At 41.6% G+C, this 22,483-nt stretch overlaps 1 protein-coding gene across 3 annotated transcripts in view; it reads left to right on the top strand.

Moving 5' to 3' along the window:
- Positions 1-22,483, top strand: part of LOC111961801 (tetratricopeptide repeat protein 33) — a 54,188-nt gene that overhangs the window by 26,820 nt on the left and 4,885 nt on the right. For all 3 annotated transcript variants that reach the window (XM_023984337.2, XM_070442802.1, XM_023984339.2), the window contains exons 3-4: positions 18,227-18,308; positions 20,578-20,709. In XM_023984337.2, coding sequence (XP_023840105.1) covers positions 18,227-18,308; positions 20,578-20,709 — 214 coding nt within the window. The remainder of the gene's footprint in view (positions 1-18,226; positions 18,309-20,577; positions 20,710-22,483) is intronic.

Below are 22,483 nucleotides of genomic sequence, written 5' to 3' on the forward strand. Positions count from 1 at the left end.
TCACCCCAAAGCTAATTCTTCCTTTCAGTTCTCTGCTGCCAATGACTGGAAACGAACTGCAAAAATACTCTGAAGCTGAAACTCTTACCTCTGTCACTAGCTTTAAACACCAGCTGTCAGAGCAGCTCACAGATCACTGCACCGTACATAGCTCATCTGTAAATAAAGCCCATCCAATCTGACCTCCATCCCCATACCTGTATTTATTTATCTTGCTCCTTTGCACCCCAGTATCTCTACTTGCACATTCATCTTCTGCACATCCTACCATTCCAGTGTTTAATTGCTATATTGTAATTACTTCGCACCATGGCCTATTTATTGCCTTATCTCTCTTATCCTACCTCATTTGCACATGCTGAATATAGATGTTTCTACTGTATTATTGATTGTATGTTTGTTTATTCCATGTGTAACTCTGTGTTGTTGTATGTGTCGAACTGCTTTGCTTTATCTTGGCCAGGTCGCAGTTCCAAATGAGAACTTGTTCTCAACTAGCCTACCTGGTTAAATAAAGGTGAAATATATATATATATATTTTTAAACATGCAGAGATCATCCGTTCACCTACTCTGCGTCTCACAAAGATACGGAGGTTGGAACCAAACATCTCTAATTTGGCCTCATCTGACCAAAGGACAGATTTCCACCGGTCCAATGTCCATTGCTCGTGTTTCTTGGCCCAAGCAAGTCTCTTCTTATTATTGGTGTCCTTTAGTAGTGGTTTCTTTGCAGCATTTCGACCATGAAGGCCTGATTCATGCAGTCTGCTTGAACAATTGATGTTGAAGTGTCTGTTACTTGAACTCTATGAAGCATTTATTTGGGCTGCAATTTCTGAGGCTGGTAACTCTAATGAACTTATTCTCCCACAGCAGAGGTAACTCTGGGTCTTCCTTTCCTGTGGCGGTCCTCATGAGCCATTTCATCATAGTTCTTGATGGTTTTTGCGACTGCGCTTGAAGAAACTTTCGAAGTTTTTGAACTGTTCCATATTGTCGTAACGTTGTATTGATTGTGACGACTGCTGTTCATCGAATGATTAACTGTTTATAATTACATGATTAGATGAATCAGGTAATTATTTACTCAGTAATCTGGGGCACCATAGGAAAGTTTGGTTTTATTGAGTTTCTATTTCCCAAATTAGCTCAAAGAATATCAGAATATCGATTTTACAACAGTCGCTAATTAATTAATTTCCTCTACAGTCTCATTCTGAACGTCGCATAATCCTGGAATCTGCACAAACCCGAGTCTCACTAAATAAATCCGTAACATACCAATTGAGTTGATTATTTATTTACTTACAAGCTAAAATGATAATATAAGATACACATACACACAGTCTAGGCTATTGATTAGAACTTAGTGTAATGAAATGGGTCCCTAGCGGGCCAACACAATATATGACATGTGTTACACAAAATGGGAATTTCAAAAGAGAGCGTGCATAAGAGAAAAGCACACCTGGGTACATTTGTAAACAATGCTTATTTTAACCCTAACCTTGCCCCGAACTGCCAGTCTTATGGGTCAGAATATAATGATGTAATTACGTGTCGAAGGTCTCCGATGGGGTCTCTTCTCGTGGACCGAGTTTCGACTTCTCCTCTGATGGCGACACTTCTGTTGCTACCGGGTCTAACTCTCTGATTGTCCACACGATGTCAGTGTCCTTTCTCTTAGTGGTCTGTTTCCCTGCCCTTGTTCTGAAAGAGGGGTCTTCTGAGGACGGCTAATCAGCCATATAGGTGGTTCCAGCGTGGGAATGAAAGCAGAGTTGACACACGATTCCTTGGAGACAATATCCGGGTGGTCCTGCTTGAATTCACCCTCTTAGACACAGCTACTCATCCGTAGCATAGATTGTTAAAAGGTTCCTTTGTCTTCAACCTCGTGTTGCGTTTCGGGGTTACAACTAATCGAACCTTGGCTGCAGCTCGGGTCCCTAGTCATAATGTTAATTCTTAACTCACATATTTTAGACCCTCGGGTCAGAAATGGGCGTTTTGGCCTTTAGGGCAAGTTCTCTGTACGTAACTAGTTAAGAGGCAAGGTCTGGATTTTACTCAGATCCAATTTAGACAACTAACTTCACCTTTACGAAAACATTATCTTTGATCTGGACATTTTCCACACAACGTACAGTATGCAAACAGCAGGTACATATTGTGAAACTCTTTAAGTTACAATGTTTTCGTTGTAACGTCGTCATTTAACTTTTAATAACATAACAAAAACAACATTCATTTTCATATTCCATCTATCATCATTACTACCATTTTGGCTGACGAAACATATTGTCACAAAGTCCATTTATTGCATGTTACTGTTCTAAGGTAGGTTCTACATAGGCCCATCATACATTCCATTCCTCCATACTGAGAGGACAAGGGATTTTGTCTGCTGACTTTAAGATTTACAATGGATGTGAGGTGTCATAAAAAAAACACCTCCATACCTCTCGATCTCTCCCCCTCTGGTGGGTGTGAGAGATGTCTCTTGTAGGAGTGTGGTCCACGGTAACCTGACCCGAACAGCCCAATTATGACAGTATTGACTGACCTTCATGTCTTAAAGGGACGATGGACTGTTGTTTCTATTTGCTTTTTTGAGCTGTTCTTGCCATAATATGGACTTAGCCCTATTTGGTGAAAGACCATCTTCTGTATACCAACCCTACCTTGTCACAAACGCATTAAGAAGGGAAAAAATTCCACAAATTAACTTTTAAAAAGGCACACCTGTTAATTGAAATGCATTCCAGGTTACTACCTAATGAAGCTTGTTGAGAGAATGCCAAGAGTGTGCAAAGCTGTCAAGGCAAAGTGTGGCTACTTTGAAGAATCTCAGCTAAATTGGATGCAGTCTATCACAGTGCCGTCCGTTTTGTCACCAAAGCCCCATATACTACCCACCACTGTGACCTGTATGCTCTCGTTGGCTGGTCCTCGCTACATATTTGTCGCCAAACCCACTGGCTCCAGTTCATCTATAAGTTCTTGCTAGGTAACGCTCCGCCTTATCTCAGCTCACTGGTCACCATAGCAACACTCGCCGTAGCACACGCTCCGACAGGTATATTTCACTGGTCATCCCCAAAGCCAACGCCTCTTTTGGCTGCCTTTCCTTCCAGTTGTCTGCTGCTAATGACTGGAACGAAATGCAAAAATCACTGAAGTTGTAGACTTATATCTCCCTCACTATCTTTAAGCGTCAGCGTCATGCAAACAGCAGGTACATATTGGGAAACTCTTTAAGTTACAATGTTTTCGTTGTAACGTCGTCATTTAACTTTTAATAACATAACAAAAACGATTTTCATATTCCATCTATCATCATCAGCTTACTGATCGCTGCAGGTGTACACAGCCCATCTGTAAATAGCCCATCCAACCAACTACCTACCTCATCCCCATATTTGTTTTTGTTTTTCTGCTCTTCTGCACACCAGTATTTCTACTTGCACATCCTCATCTGCACATATATCACTCCAGTGTAAATTGCTAAATTGTAGTTACTTTGCCACTATTGGCCTATTTATTGCCTTACCTCCTTACTCCATTTGCACACACTGTATACAGATTTGTATATTGTGTTATTGACTGTACGATTGTTTTCCCATGTGTAACTCAGTGTTGTTTTTGTCACACTGCTTTGCTTTATCTTGACCAGGTCGCAGTTGTAAACGAGAACTTGTTCTCGACTGGCCTACCTGGTGAAATAAAGGTGAAATAAAAAAATATATATATGAAATAAAAAAAATCTAATTTAAAATATATTTGGATTTCTTTATCACTTCTTTGTTTACTGCATGATTCCATATGTTATTTAATAGTTTTGATGTATTCACTATTATTCTACAATGTAGAAAATAGTATTTTTTTTTAAATAAGAAAAACCCTGGAATGAGTATGTGTGTCCAAACTTTTGACTGGTATTGTATATATACAGTATATATAGACAATATCTAAAGAAATCCGCTCACAATCACACACACTCCAAGATGATGTTCTACAGTATAATCAAATCCAATGCAAGTCTATAGAGAGTGAGGTATGCTACAGCATTTTCCCTCTTTCTCTCCCTCTCTCACAAGCACACATGTGACATACCACAGACATACATCGACACGCTCGCTCACACAACACCTGGTGGGAAAGCCCAACCGTTCTGAATTTATTTACAAATAGGCCTAGAGGACTTTGAAGCTAATCTTGTTTATGTCCTAACTGGTTTCTGTGATTGAATGTTTAGTTTGTGGGAACTCTATAATTTTTTGTTTTACCTTTTTTGCTGTGCAATAAAAAAATGTTATTTGTCACATGCGCTGAATACGGCAGGTGTAGACCTTATCATTAAATGCTTACTCACAAGCCCTTAACCAACAATGCAGTTCAAGAAAGAGTTAAGAAAATATTTACAAAATAAACTAAAGTCAATTTTTTTAATCCAAAGTAACACAATAAAATAATAATAACGAGGCTATATACAAGGGATACCGGTACCGAGTCAATGTGCAGGGGTAGAGGTTAGTCAAGGTAATTTGTAAGACGGGGTAAAGTGACTATGCATAGATAATAAACGGCAAGTAGCAGCAGTGTAAAAACCAAAGGGGTGTCAATGTAAATAGTCTGTGTGTCCATTTAATTAATTGTTCAGCAGTCTTATGGCTTGGGGACAGACCTCTTTTGACAATTTTTTGGACCTTCCTCGGACACGCCTAGTATATAGGTCCTGGATGGCAGGAAGCTTGGCCGCAGTGATGTACTGACACGTACGCACTACTCTCTGCAGTGCATTACGGTTGGATGCCGAGCAGTTGCCATACCAGGCGGTGATGCAACCAGTCAGGATGCTCTCGATGGTGCAGCTGTAGGACTTTTTGAGGATCTGGGGACCAATGCCAAATCTTTTCAGTCTCCTGAGGGGGAAAAGGTGTTGTTGTGGCCTCTTCACGACTCTCTTGGTGTGTTTGGACCTTGATAGTTTGTTGGTGATGTGGACACCAAGGAACTTAACTCTTGACCAGCTCCACTACAGCACCGTCGATGTGCATGGGGGCGTGTTCGGCCCTCCTTTTCCTGTAGTCCACGATTAGCTCCTTTGTCTTGCTCACGTTGAGTGAGAGTTTTTTTTGTTTTATTTTTTTAGGGGTGGATCAGCTTAATATTGCGGAAAGATTGTTGCTTCCATCAATGTAGTTGTCTGCATCATTTCCAATCCCACATATAATTTTGGGGATTAATATACAGTGGGGAGAACAAGTATTTGATACACTGCTGATTTTGCCAGGTTTCCTACTTACAAAGCATGTAGAGGTCTGTAATTTTTATCATATGTACACTTCAACTGTGAGAGACGGAATCTAAAACAAAAATCCAGAAAATCACATTGTATGATTTTTAAGTAATTCATTTGCATATTGCATGACATAAGTATTGATAACATCAGAAGAAAGCAGAAGTTATATTTGGTACAGAAACCTTTGTTTGCAATTAACAGAATCATTCGTTTCCTGTAGTTCTTCACCAGGTTTGCACCACACTGCAGCAGGGATTTTGGCCCACTCCTCCATACAGACCTTCTCCAGATCCTCAGGTTTCGGGGCTGTCGCTGGGCAATACGGACTTTCAGCTCCCTCCAAAGATTCTATCAGGTTCAGGTCTGGAGACTGGCTAGGCCACTCCAGGACCTTGAGATGCTTCTTACGGAGCCACTCCTTAGTTGCCCTGGCTGTGTGTTTCGGGTCGTTGTCATGCTGAAATACCCAGCCACGACCCATCTTCAATGCTCTTACTGAGGGAAGGAGTTGTTGGCCAAGATCTAGCGATACATGACCCCATCCATCCTCCCCTCAATACGGTGCAGTCGTCCTGTCCCTTTGCAGAAAAGCATCCCCAAAGAAATGATGTTTCCACCTCCATGCTTCACGGTTGGGATGGTGTTCTTGGGTTGTACTCATTCTTCTTCTTCCTCCAAACACGGCGAGTGGAGTTTAGACCAAAAAGCTCTATTTTTGTCTCATCAGACCACATAGACCTTCTCCCATTCCTCCTTTGGATCATCCAGATGGTACTTTGCAAACTTCTGAGGGCCTGGACATGCACTGGCTTGAGCAGGGGGACCCTTGCGTGCGCTGCAGGATTGTTTAATACCACATGACGGCATTGTTGTGTTACTAATGGTTTTCCTCTGAGACTGTTGTCCCAGCTCTCTTCAGGTCATTGACCAGGTCCTGCCGTGTAGTTCTGGGCTGATCCCTCACCTTCCTCATGATCATTGATGCCTCACGAGGTGAGATCTTGCATGGAGCCCCAGACCGAGGGTGATTGACCGTCATCTTGAACTTCTTCCATTTTCTAATAATGCGCAACAGTTGTTGCCTTCTCACCAAGCTGCTTGCCTATTGTCCTGTAGCCCATCCCAGCCTTGTGCAGGTCTACAATTTTATCCCTGATGTCCTTACACAGCTCTCTGGTCTTGGCACTTGTGGAGAGGTTGGAGTCTGTTTGATTGAGTGTGTGGATAGGTGTCTTTTATACAGGTAACGAGTTCAAACAGGTGCAGTTAATACAGGTAATGAGTGGAGAACAGGAGGGCTTCTTAAAGAAAAACTAACAGGTCTGTGAGAGCCGGAATTCTACTGGTTGGTAGGTGAATCAAATACTTATGTCATGCAATAAAATGCAAATGAATTACTTAAAAATCATACAATGTCATTTTCTGGAATTTTGTTTTAGATTCCGTCTCTCACAGTTGAAGTGTACCTATGATAAAAATTACAGACCTCTACATGCTTTGTAAGTAATAAAACCTGCAAAATCGGCAGTGTATCAAATACTTGTTCTCCCCACTGTATATATCCATATACATACACGTACATACCCATACATATACATATGCATGCATAAACATTCATACATATACACATATATATACATACATACATACATACATACATACATACATACATACATACATACATACATACATACCTATATAGATATGCCTACTTTTTTTTAGAATATACCTTTATTATTCCCTGCAAACCCTACCACCCCTCCCCCAATTGGAGTAAACTAATAAACAATAACACTCAGTTTATACATATTATACACATTTTACAGGCACAATCTATTTTACAATAGTTATTTTATTTGTTTTTAGTTCTTCCTCTATTTCTGATGTCAATTCTATTTGTAACTGTGCTATTTCACAAAATTTCTGAACCTATATACGTTTTACAGACCCCGTATGTTTTACATTGGTTATCTTGTTATTAGTCCCACCCATCAACTCCATTCAACGCCTCCCATCTATCTATTAACACCATCCGTTTTGGATTTCTATTTCCCATATATTTTTCAACTGTACTGTGATGCTTCACAAAAGTACTGAACCTTTCTAATCTTATAGCTTCTACAGATTGTAAATTAAAGATAAATTATTATATTATTGATAGATTGACTATGGCTTTTCAAATCACCCAGTATTGCTATCTGCAGCATTCGTTCTAGGCAAATGTTGCAGTTCTTCAGCCATTCCTGGACCTGTGACCAAAAATGAGCTACATATGAACAATACCAAAATAAATTATCTAATGACTCTGGCTCCTCACAGCAAAATCTGCAGAGCTGGGCAGATTGTATCCCCCATATATATAACATTCTATTGGTTGCAAGTATTTAGTTTTGTAATTTAAATAGAAAAAATTGAAGTTTTGAATCCGTCTTTGTTTTGCGTGTCAATTCATCAACCATGTGCCGTGGAATAGGTACATAGAAAATCTTTTCCCAACTATTTTGCAATTTATATGGCACAGCTGTCAATTTTGTGGTCCTTATATGAAATTGGTATGTTTTTATTTATCACACTTTTCTTTAACCATTTATGTTCTTTAATGCAGGGCCGACATACAAATTCCTTACTTTCCCCCCTTCTGCTTGCCTCTTCCATTTTTGTGGTAATGCTGCAATTAGTTGGTTGTAATTTTGGGTAGAGCAGACATTTCCATATGTCTGTGTTAGCTGCATGTGTGACAACTGCACCAGTCCTATTTATGATATCATTCACTAAAATTATACCTTTTATTTTTAATTTTTTTTATTATCAATTAGTATATTTGAGTTTAACCACAATATTTGTTGTATTATTTGTTCTGTCTTTTCAGGTGGATTAATCTGAAATTGCAACCAACTTTCTCAGGTTTGTTTAAAAAATAACGATATTTTGGAGATGATTTCCTTTTCAAACAACCGAAAGTGAGAAGTTGTAATCTGAATAAAGGGGAAAAGGCCATTCTTGAACATGGGGTGAGACATTCCTACCAATTTACTAGAGAACCAGTTTGGATTTAAGTATAACTTTTGTATGACTGATGCCTTTAGTGAGAAATCTAATGTTTTAATATTTAATAATCTCTGCCCTCTGAATTCATATTCGTTATATTAATAGGCCCTTTTCATTTTGTCTGGCTTGCCATTCCAAATAAAATGTAATATTTTAATATATTATATTCATATAATTTAAAAAGCAGGTCACTAGGTGTAGGCAAAACCATAAGCAAATAGGTAAACTGTGATATGACTGAAGAGTTAATCAGGGTGATTTTTCCACAAATAGACAGGTATTTTCCTTTCCATGGTAGCAAGAGCTTATATATTTTTGCTAACTTTCTATAAAAATGTATTGGAGTGAGATCATTTCTTTCTTTTGGGATTTGTATACCGAGTATGTCCACATCCCCGTCAGACCATTTTATTGGTAAACTACACTGTAATATAAAAGTAGATTTTTTTTTTTGTGATCCAATACGTAATATAGTACACTTATCATAATTTGGTTTTAATCCAGAGAGGTTAGCAAAAGTATCTAGATCCTCTGAGGCCGTGAGAGGTTGTTGTTTCTGACCTTCTCCCTATAGGCTGTCTCATCTTTGTCATGATCAGGCCTACCACTGTTGTTTTGTCGGCAAAGTTAATGATGGTGTTTGAGTCGTGCTTTGCCACGCAGTCGTGGGTGAACAGGGAGTACAGGAGGGGTTTAAGCATGCACCCCCGAGGGGCCCCCGTGTTGAGGGTCAGCGTGGCAGATGTGTTGTTGCCTGCTCATACCACCTGGGGGTGGCCCGTCAGGAAGTCCAGGATCCAGTTGCAGAGGGAGGTGTTTAGTCCCAGGGTCCTTAGCTTATTGATGAGCTTTGTGGGCACTATGGTGTTGAACGCTGAGCTGTAGTCAATGAACAGCATTCTCACAAAGGTGTTACTTTTTTTCCAGGTGGGAAAGGGCAGAGTGGAGTGCGATTTGAGATTGCGTACTCTGTGGATCCGTTGGGGCGGTATGTTAATTTGAGTGGTTCTAGGGATTCCGGGTTGATGGTGTTGATGTGAGCCATGACCAGCCTTTCAAAGCACTTCATGGCAACCGACGTGAGTGCTACGGGGCGGTAGTCATTTAGGCAGGTTACCTTCACTTTCTTTGGCACAGGGACTATGGTGGTCTGCTTGAAAGATGTCGATATTACAGACGCAGTCAGGGAGAGGTTGAAAATGTCAGTGAAGACACTTGCCAGTTGGTCCGCACATGCTGGGATTACATGTCCTGGTAATACGGCCTTGTGAATGTTGACCTGTTTAAAGGTCTTGCTCACATCGACAACGGAGAGCATGATCACACAGTCATCCATAACAGCTTGTGCTCTCATAAATGCTTCATTACTGCTTGCCTCGAAGCAAGCATAAAAGGCATTTAGCTTGTCTGGTAGGCTCGCGTCACTGGGCACCTCGTGGCTGGGTTTCCCTTTTGTAGTCCGTAATAGTTTGAAATCCCTGCCACATCCGATGAGCGTCAGAGCTGGTGTAGTAGGATTCAGTCTTAGTCCTGTATTGATGCTTTGCCTGTTTGATGGTTTGTCTGAGGGCATAATGGGATTTCATATAAGCGTCTGGATTAGTGTCCCGCTCCTTGAAAGCGGCAGCTCTAGCATTTAGCTCGGTGTTGATGTTGCCTGTAATCAATGGTTTCTGGTTGGGATATGTACGTACGGTCACTGTGGGGACGATATCGTCAATGCACTTATTGATGAAGCCAGTGACTGAGGTGGTATACTCCTCAATGCCATTGGATGAATCCCAGAACATATTCCAGTCTGTGCTAGCAAAACAGGCCTGTAGCGTAGGATCCGTGTCATCTGACCACTTCTGTATTGAGCGAGTCACTGGTACTTCCTGCTTTAGTTTTTTGCTTGTACGTTTTTTTATATATATATTTTTTTTATTGTACCTTTTATTTAACTAGGCAAGTCAGTTAAAGAACAAATTCTTATTTACAATAACGGCCAAACCCGGACGCCCTATGGGACTCCCAATCACAGCCTTATGTGATACAGCCTGGATCTGAACCAGGGACTGTAGTGACGCCTCTTGCCCTGAGATGCAGTGCCTTAGACTGCTGCACCATTCGGGAGCCCAAGCAGGAATCGGGAGGATAGAACTATGGTCAAATTTGCCAAATGGAGGTTGAGGGAGAGCTTTGTATGTGTCTCTGTGTGTGGAGTAACGGTGGTCTAGAGTTTTTTTTCCCTTCTGGTTGAACATGTGACATGCTGGTAGAAATTAGGTCAAAAGGATTTAAGTTTGCCTACGTTAAAGTTGCCGGCCACTAGAAGCGCCACTTCTGGATGAGCATTTTCTTGTTTGCTTATGGCCTTGTACAGCTCTTTGAGTGCGGTCTTGAGGTATTAAATATGAAAACTATAGATGAAAATTCTCTTGGTAGATAGTGTAGTCCACAGCTTATCATGAGGTACTCTACCTCAAACGAGCAATATCTCAAGACTTCTTTAATATTAGACATTGCACACCAGCTGTTATTGACAAATAGACACACACCCCCACCCCTCGTCTTACCAGACGTAGCTGTTCTGTCCTGCCTGATGCATGGAAAACCCAGCCAGCTGTATATTATCAGTAAGTGTAGGTTCTAGATTAATTGAATCACTTTTTGACTGCACCCTTTTTGATTTGAACGAAACCTTCCATGCATGTTTGCCCATGCTAGAAGGGGTCAGAAAGGGCTCAAAGATTACCCATTTTGCATACCCCACCCTACCATGACATATCCATGCTCACCTGCATGTTTGTACTGTATGTCTGTGGTATGTCACACGTGTGCTTGTGAGAGGGAGAGAAAGAGGGAGAATTCTGTAGAATGCCTCACTCTCCGTTGATTTTACTGCATAATACACTCTAGGAGTGTGTGTGATTGTGAGTTTTTTCTTTAGATATATATATTGGTCCAGACAATGATCAATATCTTAACATGTTTAAGATCAGAGAAAAAACTATAAAATGACTCACTCTCCAGTCTCCATTGAATTAGCTTATACTGCATGTGCTCTAGGGATGTGTGTGGATTTTTAGATATTGTTTTTATAAATGTCAGTCAAGGCAATAATACACAGTGTACAAAACATTAGGAACACCTTCCTACTGTTGAGTTGCACCGCCTTTTCCCCCCAGGACAGCCTCAATTCGTCGGGGGATGGACTACAAGGTGGCAAGCGTTACACAGGGATGCTGACCCATGTTGACTCCAGTGCTTCCCACAGTTGTCAAGTTGGCTGGATGTCCTTTGGGTGGTGGACCATACTTGATACACACAGGAAACTGTTGAGTGTGAAAAACCCAGCAGCATTAGTGTCATGTCACACTCAAATGGGTGTGACTGACACCAACTACCATACCCCGTTCAAAGGCACTTAAATATTTTGTCTTGCCCAGTCACCCTCTGAATAGCACACATACACAATCCATGTCTAAATTGTCTCAAGGCTTAAAAATCCTTATTTTAACCTATCTTCTCCCCTTCATCTACACTGATTTGAAGTGGATTTAACAAATTACATCAATAAGGGATCATAGCTTTCACCAGGATTCACCTGGTCAGTCTATGTCATGGAAAGAGCAGGTGTTCCTAATGTTTTGTACACTCAGTGTATATATCAACTGTTATTCAGATCTGAACATGTTTAAGATATGAGAAAAGGGAAAAACGCTGTGAAATTAGTCAATCTACAGTTTCCATTGACATGCATATGATTAGCTTATAATGCATATCCAAATATTTTTAAGATCTGGGCCCGTATCCACAGTGTCTCAGAGTAGAAAATTGTTTGTAAGTGGTGAGAATATAAATTTTACTCCTACTCTTAAGTGTAAAAATTAGGGCTTATGTTAACTTTGATTGTGTTCGATAAAAATTATAGGCCTTTCAAACGTTTGAATGCAAAGTTGTATGCAGAATTATCGGCATATGACTTGATGCCTAGGGTGTAATTTTGCAACAACAAAAAATGTTTTCTCCAAACAGAAAAAGCTAACAAGAGTTTCTATTGGACAAATGCAGGTAGGTCCCTCCCCGTTTTGTTCAGGTAGATCGGTTTTTGTTGCAAAACATTTACCATTGTAATATTTCATGTACAGTCACATTGACCGTGTTAGTCTGAAGCGTGTTACCTGTAGAATTCACAGATGGCGATGCCTTATTGCGATTGGTAACTCCCCATCATTTGCAAAAATGGCAATGAGTATCATCACTATCTTTCCGTTGAAGTACCTCAAACTGTCTTGATTAGCAGCTGAGATTTAATTTTTATGAGTTGATTTTACTCCTGGCTCAGAGTTCGTCTGGGCAGTGTCTTAAAACCTACTCTGAGCTGGGAGTTTTTTGTGTGTTAAAACTGGTTTTAACAGGATTCCTATGACCTTTTCTGAGATGCTTTTTGGATACGGGCCCTGATCTGATTATTTGAACATGACTTGATTCTTGAAATGTATCCGTTGAGTCCAGAGACTAAATATAGTACGGTACAGAAACGTCTGTAGTTCACAAATTACAATGAGTTGCATCATATATTTGGCGTATTTGGGCTTAGAACAGGTCAAGTAACAATACTATATCCTCTTAAACAATTTTTATTCTGAAGTGTATTTCAAAATACATATGATTAATGATTTGAATGATTTATTTCACATTTTCTCAAAATCCCAAAGTTGATTGACACTGGAAGTATGATACATAATGACAATTGTAAAATTTCCATTCGGTTTGTCTAGACACGTGCGAACATTTTTGCACAAAATGTCATGTATTTACACCAAACAGAATTTGTTCTATGGCACATTTTGATATTGTGCAAAATATACTGTAGTTAGAGGATGTGAATGGGTTAAAGACATGCTCTGGAACCTTGGCAAATAGTATTTTTTCTTTTTTTACCTCCTGCTTTGGGCTGGATTTGTCAATGTGTAGTTCATACATGCATAATCTATGATCAGAATTGCTGTTTTACCTCAATTAGCCACATAATCCCTAGTTTCAAAGCGACTGTTTACTGGAAGCTGTTCAGTGCCATTTTCCCCCATGTGGGACAGCCCCCTAGCAATTCGAATTCAAACCAATGAGCTTCAGCCCCTCGCCATTTGAGTGACGGCTAGCAAGATGCGCACACAGCATCATTCTTGTTTGAGTTTTTGAAGGCTTGTTTGGAGCCTAATCCATAATATTATTTTATGATAATAGAAATACTGTATATATTTCTAAGACTCATCATATCAACTATCCAGTCCTGTCCAAGACCCAGCTACTCAGTCATATCCAAACTCTCCAACCCACCCATCCTCTCTTTCTTGCGCGCTCTTTCTCGCTCTCTCTCTCGCTCTCCTTCTCTTTCTATCTCTCTCTCCCTATCTCTCTCTCCCTCCCTCTGAGTTCATCTTTCATTAGACTTTCAGCATCAGATATTCATACGCTTTTTATCCATGCCAGAGGAATTAATATGATCAATCATTCTTTGTCTTCAACCGCATAAGTGTTTAGCTGGAGGGAGCTGACAGTCAACGGCTGTCTGAAATGGCACCCTTTTTACTAATGAGGGCCCATAGTGCTCTGGTCAAATGTAGTGTACTATATAGTGAATAGAGTGCCATTTGGGACGCATATACATAGTAATTACTAGACCGCTATGTCAGTGTATCATTCTGTTCTCTGCTCCATAGTTGTCCTTAAGTGGGATGATGATAGTAACAAATGCAGCTTTCAACACTGTTTTTCCTAATTTAATTCTAATAAGATATTCAGAAGTTGGTGTACTCAATGCTGGGTCAGATGCTGAGCTATATTCAACCTCAATGCTTTTTGTCATCGTGTGTACATTGTGGTTATATAGTAGACCGACTGCATACAGAATTACCCTGTAATGTAGTCATGCAGCCATTTGAACTGCATGTCTTTGCTCCTTTGCACTGCAGTATCTCTACTTGCACATTCATCTTCTGCACATCTATCACTCTATCACAGTGTTTATTTGCGGAATTGTAATTATTTCACTACTACGGCCTATTTATTGCCTTACCTCAATCTTACTTCATTTGCACACACTGTATATAGACTTTTCTATTGTGTTGTTGACTGTATGTTTGTTTATTCCATATGTAACTCTGTTGTTGTTTGTCACACTGCTTTGCTTTATCTTGGCCAGGTCGCAGTTGTAAATGAGAACTTGTTCTCAACTGGCCTACCTGGTTAAATAAAGGTGAAATAATAATAAATAAATAAAATGTAATTTTAAGCAGTTTTCAATGACATGATGAAGACAATCCAATTTGACTCACTAGTCATTAGTCACTGAAATTGAATAATCAGTTGATTCTCAGTGCAAGAGGCATCATTACAGTCCCTGGTTCGAATCCAGGCTGTATCACATCCGGCCGTGATTGAGAGTCCCATAGGACGGTGCACAATTGGCCCAGCGTCGTCCGGCTTAGGCCGTCGTTGTAAATAAGAATTTGTTCTTAACTAACTTGCCTAGTTAAAGAAAGGTTAAATATTTTTTTGGTTTTTTATATTATGTCCAGCTCAAATATAACTATCAGGCTTTTAGTGGGGGTCGAATTTGATTCGACTCACATGATCACACATATTAGGCTAGATATGAAATACTTAATGTCTGCCATCATGCTTGTACAGTATGTGACCTTTGACATAACAATTTACCTTTCAGCCAATGAATGCCCATATACCTGACGTTAGATGATATTGCTCCTCTTACCATAACAGACACATGTTGCCAGGGGTAACCAAGTGTAGAAAGATGGTTAGTCAGAAGTAACTGGATTCTGCTTAGGAAACGATGTCTCTTGATTTCTCTGGTTCAGTGTAGCTGGCCAGGGGTTTGGCGGTGGGTGCTTTATTTGTCATATGCACCAACAAGTGTAGACCTTACCGTGAAATGCTTACTTACAAGCCCTTAACCAACAGTGCAGTTCAAGAAGAGTTAAGAAAATATTTACCAAATAAACTGAAGTAAAAAATAGTCAAAAGTAATACAATAACATAACAATAATGAGGCTATATACAAGGGGTGCCGTTACCAAGTCAGTGTGCGGGGGTACAGGTTAGAGGTAATTTGTACATGTAGGTAGGGGTGAAGTGACTATGCATAGATAATAAACAGAGTAGCAGCAGTGTGCAAAACAAATTGAGGGGGGGTCAATGTAATAGTCCGGTGGCCATTTGCAGGCAATCCGTTTTAAAATGTTTTGTGGGTTAGGGTTGTTCCCCACCTCTAAACACATTGACCCTGTTGTCAGCCTCTCATTAATGAGGGTTAGATCCCCCTGATGTAATTGGACATCTCCCTGTTATTAGTTAACTACTTGTTTGTGAGCGGAGGCCTTTTGCAGTTTATACACTCGTGGGCGCGATTGTATGGCCATCTGGGTGAGTCAGCCAGAAGAAAATTTATCTGATTTAAATCCTGCACACAAATTCTATGAGCTCAACTTCCTCTTCTGCTGTTTCGGACTAAATCACTCACTCAGTCATACTGAGTTTGGGTAAACAATAATATAAAACATTCTCAGGTACATCATCTTCTAACTTAGAGTTTACACTTTAACAAAGAACGCCCTATTTGTTTCGCTGACGTCATGGTTATGTGTTTGTGTGTTGCAATAATAAGCACAGCAGGTATTAACATCATCATTCGAATATGACATTTCCACATAATGGCCTAGTTTGTTTAGCTTATTGCTTTCTTCCTGAAGTACATATGGCTAGGCTAGTTGGTGTGGTTTGATCCCGTGTGATCATTACATCAATAGGCCATCATGATTGACATCTTAGTCCATAACCTGAATTACTCACGGCAGAGGTATGCTTATAGGTATTAGATGTAATCCTTTTGTTTGGATATGTCTGTATGGTATTAACTAGGGCTGGAAATTGCCAGGGACCTCACAATATATTATCACGATACTTAGGTGCCGATACGATATGTATTGCATTTCGATACTGTGATTTTATTGCAATTTGATATTCCAAACATGTTGCTCACTATATGTCTGCTGCAGAGAGAAGACCAAGAGCATGAGAAAACAATTTGATCAGTCAGGGAAATAACATGTTTTCAGCCCTTTTAACTCACTATTTAAAAATAATAGTTTTCTATATACTTCAAATGTCAATATAATATCGTCCAGAAATAATATTGTGATATGTAACTATCTATTGCCCCCCCCCCCCCATCATTAGTGTTAACTCAATTATTCTTAATATTGACATAGGTGAGAGAGGGAGAGCTTATTAGCCTGACCTTACAAAACATTGTGGTGTGTCCTTAGTCTGCAGGAAACAAACTCGGAGACAATAAGGTTGGCTTTTCTATTATACACTCCAATACCAATTACCAAACTGTAATGGATGCATAGTTTGAATTGGCAATTCTGATTATGTTTTTGCAGAATGCTTGAGTAAAGCTGGTGAGCAACCACATTGCTCCTGCTACTCAGACGGGACACAGAGAGACGTACAGATGTCCAGACAGACAGATGTCCTCACTCCTCAGGAAGGCCTAGGCCACTGAGGCCAGGCAGACTGTGCAGTCTGTGTGTACATCCATTGGACCTGCTGTGGAGGGGGGAGGTCATAGGTTTATTTCAGCCCTGTACACTACACTACCTCTGGGTATGTTTTCTGTGGTTAGAATAGAGAAGGGACTTGACATGTGCTGCTGGCTTGGATTCATACGCACATCCACTGGGTAAGCAGATACAAAAGATAACCTCGGAAAAACGGCCGATGGTAGTCATCTCGATTGCTAGTTTATCTCGAGATTCCTTGAACCATTTCCTTTCAGAATCCTAGATATTTTTTTTTTTTTTTAACTAGGCAAGTCAGTTAAGAACAAATTCTTATTTACAGTGACGGCCTACACCGGCCAAACCCGGACGACGCTGGGCCAATTGTGCGCCGATCTATGGGACTCCCAATCACGGCCGGTTGTGATACATCATGGATATGAACCAGAGTGACGCCTCAAGCACTGAGATGCAGTGCCTTAGACCGCTGTGCCACTCGGGAGCCCACTTGATAGCCACATCGACACTACAGCAGACAATAAATATAGCTGAACTAACTCCTATTGAACCATAGATTACCACTGATATCATATGGTATAAGCTAACAATCCCTGCAATAATACATGTAATATTCCCAGATGAGGGACAACCACACAGGGTGTGTCTGATTCCATAACATTATTGGATTTTCTTTATCAACCGTAAGCTGTTCATACAGTGTGTGTGTGTGTGTGTGTGTGTTTGCATTCCACAATGAAGGTTAATTAAACCGAAGGCTATCTGTGGGCGTTGGTGTCGTGTTACAGCATCTGTTGGCTGATCCTTGTCCGTCCATCCATCCGTCTGTCAGTAGTGGGTCATTCAGCCTCCCAGACAGACGTCAGACTATGGTCTTGCGTAATTTAACTCTTAACCAGATAGTTGTATCAAAGGCGCTTAACAATAATTCTTATGAAGTTGCCGCCCATCCACATCGAAAACTTTAACACAACAGTGAGTCTGATATTCTGCTGTTTGTCACGGCTCCATGTAGCTCCGTCTGCTCACACTGGTGGGGCATCAAACAGATGAGGCACGTAGAGAGCTCAACACCACTAAGCTAAACAGTGATTCTATGCTTTATGTGGTCTTTGTAATGTTCTCTTCCCTGTACTCCCTTGTCTTCTGTAAGCCTAGTATAGCCACAGTACAGTAGTTTCCCAGATTTCCCAGATTGCTTGTATGCAACATGTTTGTGTGTGAGTACAGTTTGTAACACTGACGGTGATAATGGAAGGACATTTTATGTGTGTTCTCCTCAGACACTGGGAGGCCATTAAGAGGTGGGATGAAGCCATCCAGCTGACTCCAGACAACCCTCTACTGTATGAGATGAAGTCCCAGGTACGTTACAATACTACAGCTTTCAGCCACTTATCCTCCTCCTGCTGCTCTTTCTCCTCCTGCTGCTCTCCCTCCTCCTCTTGCCCCTTCTAAGCCTCTACTGTACGAAATGAAGTCCCAGGTACATTACAGTACTGCAGGTCTCAGACACTTATCCTGCCTTCCTTCCAACTCTCCAGTCCTCAGACCACAGCCAGCATGTTAGGGCCAGGTACGGACAGTTGGGACCGGGTACGGCCAGTTGGGACCGGGTACGGCCAGTTGGGACCGGGTTCGGCCAGTTGGGACCGGGTTCGGCCAGTTGGGACCGGGTACGGCCAGTTGGGGCCTGGTACGTCCACTTGGGACCGGGTACGTCCAGTTGGGACCGGGTACGGCCAGTTGGGACCGGGTACGGCCAGTTGGGACCGGGTTCGGCCAGTTGGGACCGGGTTCGGCCAGGTACAGCCAGATGGGGCCAGGTACGGCCAGGTACAGCCAGGTGGGGCCAGGTACAGCCAGGTGGGGCCAGGTACAGCCAGGTGGGGCCAGGTACAGCCAGGTGGGGCCAGGTACAGCCAGGTGGGGCCAGGTACAGCCAGATACGGCCAGATACAGCGTCTGTCTCTGCTACACACAACATTTTGTTTTGTATGATCCCTTTTTATCTCTTTCTTGTTCTCTGTGCTGGTACAGTACACATACAGTGTGTCTTTCAAAGATTTCAAAGTGAATCTCTTCATACAAGGATAGTAAGTAGAGGATAGACATGGTTTGTTCTCGATGGTCAAAGATTGTGTGTGTCACACTGTGTGTGCAGTGTGCAGTGTGCATGTTGACGTGTTCTTGATCCCATGTCATCAGGATGTTCTCAGTTCTCACCTAACCCTCTCCCGGCTGCCACATTGGTATGCTTTACAGTGAGAGCAGAGGACAATGGTTTGGTCGGCATGGTGATGCCAATGTGGAAACCATCCAACCTGGGCTCCACTGGGACTATCAGTGTGGGAACCATGTCATTTTGTGGGCAGTGTACACATAGCCTGTCTTCTCTTGTGAGTCTGTACATTAGTCAAAGCTTTCCTTGTGTCAGTCTCTGTTTAGGGCCAAACAGCATTCCAGTTTGCTCAGTTTTTGGGTTAATTCTTTCCAATGTGTCAGGTAATTATCTTTTTGTTTTCTCATGATTTGGTGGGTCTTTCTTCCTTCTTCCCTCCCTCCCCTGACACCCAGGTGTCAATGAGATTAGGCTAGCTAGCCAACAGATGTGATTGGGGGGGAATCATAGAGCAGTTGGCTATCCCTGACTGTGATCTATAGTCACACCACGTGTACCCACACTTCTCCAATAGTATCTGTACCACAGTTAACTTTCTCCTTATATATAGCCTTAAGCTTTCCAAGCAGCATTTTCCCTCCACGCTTTTAATGGCTGACATTATCAACCATGATATGAAATCTGAGACTAGAACACTGTTTGTTATTTCCCCACACATTCCAACATATATCATCTCTGATAAACTACATTTATTATTCTCATGTCTTAAACAATCACTTCTTGAGTCACCTTTCTCTCTTGGTTAAACAAAAGCAGTGTTTCAGTATGCTGGTTCCGTCCTCTCTACCTCAGCACAGCGCTGAGGTATCTCCTGTGGTCTGCAGTCCAGAGACAGATGGAGGCATTAGCAGTGTATCACTAGAGGTCCCTGTGTATTATGGCCTTGAACCTCCCAGTACTCTAACCTCATTGTAATGTAATAGCAGGTTATTTACCAGGATCCTGCCCCTAGTTCGTCTGGCATTGCTAATTATAATACATAACGTAGACAATAAGACTGCACTATAACGTCACGACCAGCACATTTTCCACAGGCACGTCACTAAGGAATATCCGTCAGAGGATGACTGGCTTCGCATGCACACTGATCAGTCCTCTGGTGCCGGGTGCTGTGATCTAATTTCCTACTGACTGCTGAATTGACAAACAGGCCTCAATTATCTCTGTCACTGATGCTGGGATGGTGGAGGAGTGCGACTGGCTTATAAGTGACGTTAACCATCCTCACTATTTTGTGAGTTACTCTGTGTTGCCTGTGTCACCATATCTGTTTATTTATCTGTTGCTAAAGTTGAATAGAATGGTGCTTTATTATATTTTTATTCAGGATGCAAATGTGACTTTTCCCCTAATCCCAGAGACGACACACATACAGTTTACTTCCGTGATGGTGTAAAATATGTCTTTATGCAGAGTCTGTTTGACCCTTGCCCTCTGACCCTTGACCTGCAGGTGCTGACCATTCTGCAGGAGGTGTTCCCAGCGGTGCAGGCAGCAGAGATGGCTGTGAAGCTCCGCCCCCTGTGGTGGGAGGGCTGGCAGACCCTAGGCCGTGCCCAGCTCAGTCTGGGTGAGGTGGACCTGGTCAGTTTTACCACCTACACATTTTTCACACTGTCGTGCCAACCCTAAACAAACTGTGCTGTCTCGGATATTTTCTTTTCACATGGTCCTGTTGAGCACAGTTCCAGCAACTGTGGAGGATGTGTAACCAGGCCAGCTTGGTTGGCTCTGCTAGGATTGGCTCTGCGAGGTTTGGCTCTCTAGTGTGAAAAGCAGGTAACCTAACTTGTGATCCATGAACAGAAAAACTAAGATTTTAGTGCATAATGCGCTTCTCCCTCTGACATCACTACAAGGTTAGCAGGTGGCTGAGTCGTACGTGTCTCACATGTTACTGTATGGAGGTGAGACTGTTAGGAACGGAGATTGTAGGGAAGAGGCCCTAGCTTGTCTGTCATCCCCACAGACACTAAAATGTCAGTCATTACCCTGAGCTCTTATTTTTAACTTTTCCCTGTCTCGCTGAGATAAAGTTGCTCTTCTTTTAAAACACACCCAAGTGCCTGGGGCATGGAAGATCACTTAAGGTGCCCCACGGTGCACGCCTGAACCTGTATGAAACCTGGCTGGATCACAGTTGGACTGCTGCTCTGCCTCTTAGACAGGAGAGAAAAAACACCTAGCTGAACTGAGAAACCCTATGGCTAATGGCCCTGTGTGTACGTCTCTACATCTCTAATGTCCCGGGGCAACTTAACTGTCAGAAGTTTACCCAAAACAACAATGGGAAGTGTTGAAAGTTACCTGAGCTACAGCCCGCCAAATATATACACGCTTACATATATAATGGAGAGGAGAAAATGCCAGTCTATTTTTAGAGGGCCTTGTTCAGTCTCGTTTCAGGACGTTGTGTGCATCGACATGTTTGAGTAGCGCCCTGTTTGCACAAAGACGGGCGCAGTGATCTCTGGCTTCACATACACATGTCTCTCTCTCTCTCTCGCTCTGTTTTTTCTTGTTCTCTCTCTGTCCATTTCTCTCTTGGTCACTTGTTTTTTTTCTTGTTCACTGTTCTCTCTGTCCATTTCTCACTCTTTTCAATCTGCTGTTTTCTCTTGTTCTGTTTCTCCCTCTCTCTGGCCCTCCTATGTATTTTTATTTCTCTCTGTATTTACCTAGTGCCCTGATTGACTCTGAATGGAATATGTGCTATTATAATAAACATCACATTTTTATATGTAGTGTATGACAAAAGTAGGCTATCAGATCTAAGGGGCGGTTTTGTCATTTGGTTGGGGGATCGTTGTTGAAATGAGAGAAAGAAGGAGCACAGAAGACCTAATTCCATCTTTGAAAGATCTGTGCTTTTGAAAGAACTGTGTGAATACAAACCATTTATCCTATGAGTCTTGACTTGCCAGAGTTCATTTGTCAAAACCTTTTTTTCTTGACAGTTTCGCTTGACTTAGTCTTTATAGTATTTTTGTTTGCATACTTGTTCCAGTTGGGCAAACCAAACCAGTCCATTTCAGGAATGTTGGCCTAATAAGAGCTGAGGTCTCCTTTAAGACTGGTATTTGAGGAGATTAGAGAGACAGAAAGTTGTTTAAGTCCCATCCTTTTAACATACAGATACAGGCCATAATAGTCCAGGTGTGATTGCCGAGTCCTGTAATGGTGGCTAGTAAAATCGCTTCGCCATTCTGTGAATCATATCGTGTTCTCATTTGGACCCTGAGAAGAATAAGAGGGGAGGTAGAGAGAAACAGAAGTAACAGCAGTTAGTGCGTTAAAATAATGAATAACAAGAGACATACAGTGAGGAGAACAAGTATTTGAAACACTGCCGATTTTG

The sequence above is a fragment of the Salvelinus sp. IW2-2015 genome, linkage group LG4q.1:29 (genome assembly GCF_002910315.2).
Source record: "Salvelinus sp. IW2-2015 linkage group LG4q.1:29, ASM291031v2, whole genome shotgun sequence".
In the NCBI taxonomy this organism is placed as follows: Eukaryota; Metazoa; Chordata; class Actinopteri; order Salmoniformes; family Salmonidae; genus Salvelinus; species Salvelinus sp. IW2-2015.